Source organism: Triticum dicoccoides, chromosome 6B (assembly GCF_002162155.2).
Source record: "Triticum dicoccoides isolate Atlit2015 ecotype Zavitan chromosome 6B, WEW_v2.0, whole genome shotgun sequence".
Lineage (NCBI taxonomy): Eukaryota > Viridiplantae > Streptophyta > Magnoliopsida > Poales > Poaceae > Triticum > Triticum dicoccoides.
Genome location: NC_041391.1, coordinates 619983054 through 619987052, shown reverse-complemented (window position 1 = coordinate 619987052; position 3999 = coordinate 619983054). Strand labels below are relative to the sequence as shown.

At 57.9% G+C, this 3999-nt stretch overlaps 1 protein-coding gene across 1 annotated transcript; it reads left to right on the top strand.

The window, feature by feature from the left end:
• The first annotated feature begins 2004 nt into the window (after nucleotides 1-2004).
• Nucleotides 2005-3652, top strand: LOC119325018 (cyclin-dependent kinase inhibitor 1-like). Its single transcript, XM_037598775.1, has 4 exons — nucleotides 2005-2511; nucleotides 2603-2661; nucleotides 2762-2971; nucleotides 3061-3652. The coding sequence occupies exons 1-4, from the start codon at nucleotides 2122-2124 to the stop codon at nucleotides 3137-3139; spliced, it is 738 nt and encodes a 245-aa protein (XP_037454672.1). The 5' UTR covers nucleotides 2005-2121; the 3' UTR covers nucleotides 3140-3652.
• Nucleotides 3653-3999: the final 347 nt, after the last annotated feature.

The window sequence follows — 3999 nt, the reverse complement described above, 5'->3', positions numbered from 1 at the left end:
GCGACGCGAGAAAGTATCCGTTGGAAACTAAGTTGCAATGGTAACTCCGTGAAAACCAGATTTCAAAGTTCCAAAAAATTCTACAACCAAAAATGCTTGTTGCAATGTTCATTTTCTATAAACATGTAAAATTGGAAGTTCTAAACTCATATTCATATAGGAGATAAAAACATGTAATTATGATCAGTTATCTCTATTATTAGATGGGAATTGATCGGTGTATGTCCACCCCTGCCCCTCCCCTGTTTGTCAACCCTCCCCATGTCCTGCATTAACTCGATCAAATCAAATCTTATCAAAACTCGAGTAAATCAAAACTTTTATTGTGTTCCCTCGCCAATACCCAAATCAAATAAAATCTCTACTGCTATTAGAGGGTAATCTGACATGTTTGAAGAACATCCACCACCCAAAACATACTGTACCACTTGGGGTATTTCAAGTAGTTTGGAAACTTATTTTTCACATGGTCTTTACCGGTTCCCACGTTATTTTGTTTTCGCTGGATATTTTCTCTGCCCGCGCATGGGTGTCAAAAGGCACCTGAGTACTTGCTGGCAGTTGCTATGTTTAGCCAGGGACATGCTTGTCTTGTCACCGATGGGCAGCTAGTTTACCTCAGGAAATGCATGGCAGGAGCTAGCATCTGATGAAGTCATTAATTCACGCTGGATCTTTGCGCGGTAACACAAAGCATCCAAAACCAGAGGGGACAGCCGCAGCGCTGCCGTCGTCGCTCGTGGATCACGCACACGACCAGGCACTGCGCGCAACTAGGCATATGCCAGCATCCATCCACCAGTCATCAGTATGCCAAAAATATCACCGTGGCCGACCGCCCGCGAGGCCGCGACGATCAACCAGCGGCGGCACCGCGGCCCGTGCGCGCATGGCCCGCGCTCGGTGGGCTACTCCACCCACCGAACTCACACGCCACGCGCCTGCCAAGGTAGATCCGGGGGCGGCTCCCTGCCAAAGCCGCTGGTGCGGCGACCGACCTGCGATGTCGTCCCGCGTACGGTACTCCGCGAACCTGCCGCGCTGGTCGATGCAGTTCGTTACACGGCTGGCCAGATGTTATAAAATGGAGCCTTGCTTTGCCAGCCCGCCGTTTCACACATTCCCTGGCGCGTGATCATGTCACGTACATGTCCCTTTTTTTGAACACATTTGCCATTTCACTTAACTGAATTAACCACTTCGCGTAAAGCAGGTGCTGACACTAACCTACCGCTACCGGCGATCCTCGTACACGGCCCTCAGCTTCAACCGCCGCTCACATCATCACGTGTGGAGTGGAGTGGATTGCAGACGACGAGCTTCCCGAGGATGACGAAAGCAGATCAGGGGGTGCGCAACACACGTCACAGCGAGCCTGCAGGCCGACGACGGCAGACGGAATCTGAACCTGCCGCCGACCCCCACGCTTTTCCGGGGAAGCCTTTCGACAGTTACCATCCGATCCGCCCGCAGTTGCAGGGCAGAACCCAGAACCCACCCAGCACCCAGACCCAGACCCAGGGGAGGCCCCCAGCCTATCTGTAAATTTCTGTTTCTTTCTCTCTTCCGGCAAGGGCCCGGCCCTCATCCGTCCAAGCGCAAGTCACGCATGCAACGGCCCTCTCCAAATCCGAGCGTCGAATCGCAACGGCACCCCGTTCGAATTACCCCCATCATCATCCATCACTCATCAGTTTCAAATCCGTCTTAACCCCGCCCAGGCGCTACGTGAGCCGTCGGATCCGGCCCGGCCCACGTGTCACGCCTGCAGACAACGAGGGGCAATCTCGTCCGTAGCCGCCCGCCGGAAAGGCCATTCCCGTGATGATCACGTTCCGTTTGGGATTTCCAGAACGCCGTTACCGACTCAGCGGCCAGCGTCCAGATCCGGCTGACGGCGCCGTCGGGCGGTCCTGGCCGTCGGATCGGGATCCGATCCCCCGGCTCCCTTGGCGTGTTATATGTGTACGCACACACGCGCACGGGGCTCACTCCGGACGGGGGAGAGAATCCAAAGAGCAACCCAGCGGCATCATATCCCTCCATCCCACCGGCGCCGCGCTGCGCACTGCAGACGGAAACGGCCAAAGGAGGGCAGGCAGGAGCGCGCGGCGTGGGGCGATGGGGAAGTACATGCGCAAGTGCAGGGCGGAGGACGGCGTGGGCGGCGTGGATGTCACGCAGGCCGTCGGCGTCCGGACCCGGTCGCGGGCGGCCGCGGCCAACGTCGTCGTTTCCAAGAGGAGGCGGCCGCTGCCGCCAAGCTCGCCCCTCGGCGGCGCCGCCGCTCGCGCCCAGAGCGGGAGCTGCTACCTGAAGCTGCGGAGCCGCATGCTGTTCATGGCCCCGCCGGCGCCTGCATCGGCTGCTGGCCCAGGGCACGGGCCGGCGCCGCCGCTCCCGGCGGGCCTCTCGCGCTGCTCCAGCACGGCGTCGTCCGTGGACGCGTCGGCCGCGGGACAGGATAGGAGCCTGCCGTCGTGCGGCTCCGACGCCGCTGCAAACAGCAAGGTGAGGGAATTGGGGTCCAAACCCTAGAGTTCGGATACGATTCGAGATCTCCTTTTTTTTGCTGAAAATCGTGGCTTTCTCCGCTCTACAGGCAGGCGCTCCGGAGGGCTCAGCAAGCAACAACGCGGAGAGCGGCGGCAACCGCGAGAGGTGCGAGATCGAATTCCCTCCTGTCTCCGGCCAATTCTTGTGAATTATGCCTCCTGACGTGCTCCTGACCCCGTCCCGCTCGTCGCTTTTGAAAATTCAGGCGAGAGACGACGCCGTCCAGCCATTTCCCCGGCGACCTGAGCGACCTGGAGTCGGATCTGGCGGGCCAGAACAGCGGCCGGTCGTCGCTGCCGCAAACGCCGACCGCCCAGGTCCAGCCGGCCGCGAGGTCGAGGATCCCGCCGGCGGCCGAGATCGAGGAGTTCTTCGCGGCCGCCGAGGAGGCCGAGGCCAGGCGCTTCGCTTGCAAGTAAGTACTTTAGCAGCAGCGGAAATTTCCTTATCTTGCGGCCGCCGTCGCCGTCGCCGGAATTCTAACGTGCGAGCTCTCTGTGCCAGGTACAACTTCGACGTGGCCCGCGGCGTGCCTCTCGACTCCGGCCGGTACGAGTGGACCCCGGCGGTGAGCAGCAACTAGCCAGCCGATGAAAGCGAGCGTGCAAAGGGGGGAGAGAAGCTGTAGCTAGAAAGTTACTCACTGTAGAGCTGGGGCGCCGGCCGGCCGGCCGGCCGTGTAGAAAGGCGAAGGGAAAAAGATGCTCCGGAAAGAAGAAAAAGAAGCATTATAGCCTAACCAACCAACCAACCACCGATTCATCAACCAACTTTTTCTTTCACTCATTCACTCACATATTGCCACCATTATCACCTCACACACCCTTATATTAATCCTGATTTTTCCCAGCAGCATGCAGCAGTAGCAGTTTTACTTCCCCTACTGGTACTTATCTTCGTTGACAGGACGGATCGCTCGATCAGTCCCTTACTGTAATTGTCACCTAGTAGTAGTTGATTACCTTACCTGTATTTGCCTGGATTTTTTACTGTACATCGTCGTCAGCATGTAGCAGCAGCAGCAGCAGCTTCTTGCTGCTGCGCCGCAGATCTATAATTTGATTTGAGTGAGTGAACCGTCTCCCTTTGCCGTTTCCATCCATGCATGATTCCGCCTTATCCGTTGCACTGGTCCTGCAAGAAGAAATGCACACGTTATGCGGTTACCCAGATCGTTGGGTAGCTACTCCTAGGTAGTTCTGCAAGTGAGCAGGCATGCAGAGGCTTTGCAGGGGCACGGAAACAGCTTCGGCACCCATGCATGGCATGGATGGATGCTTCGGTGCAGAGTGCAGTGCAGTGCAGACAGGCAGTACAGGCAGGCAGACTGCAGTGGAGGCTTCCATGGCAGGCGGCATGGCGTGCCGTGGAAAGAAGGCTTCGCTGGGAGATGGGGGACCCCGGTGCCTGGGCCGAGGCACAGCGCGCGGATCGCCCACACCA

What these genes read in the sequence shown, in the direction of transcription:
- LOC119325018 (XM_037598775.1), top strand. Translation starts at nt 2,122, where the DNA reads ATGGGGAAGTACATGCGCAAGTGCAGGGCGGAGGACGGCGTGGGCGGC. An exon ending in ACGCCGCTGCAAACAGCAAG is followed by an intron (nt 2,512 to 2,602) that starts GTGAGGGAATTG and finishes TCCGCTCTACAG; the next exon opens with GCAGGCGCTCCGGAGGGCTC. An exon ending in GCCAGGCGCTTCGCTTGCAA is followed by an intron (nt 2,972 to 3,060) that starts GTAAGTACTTTA and finishes TCTCTGTGCCAG; the next exon opens with GTACAACTTCGACGTGGCCC.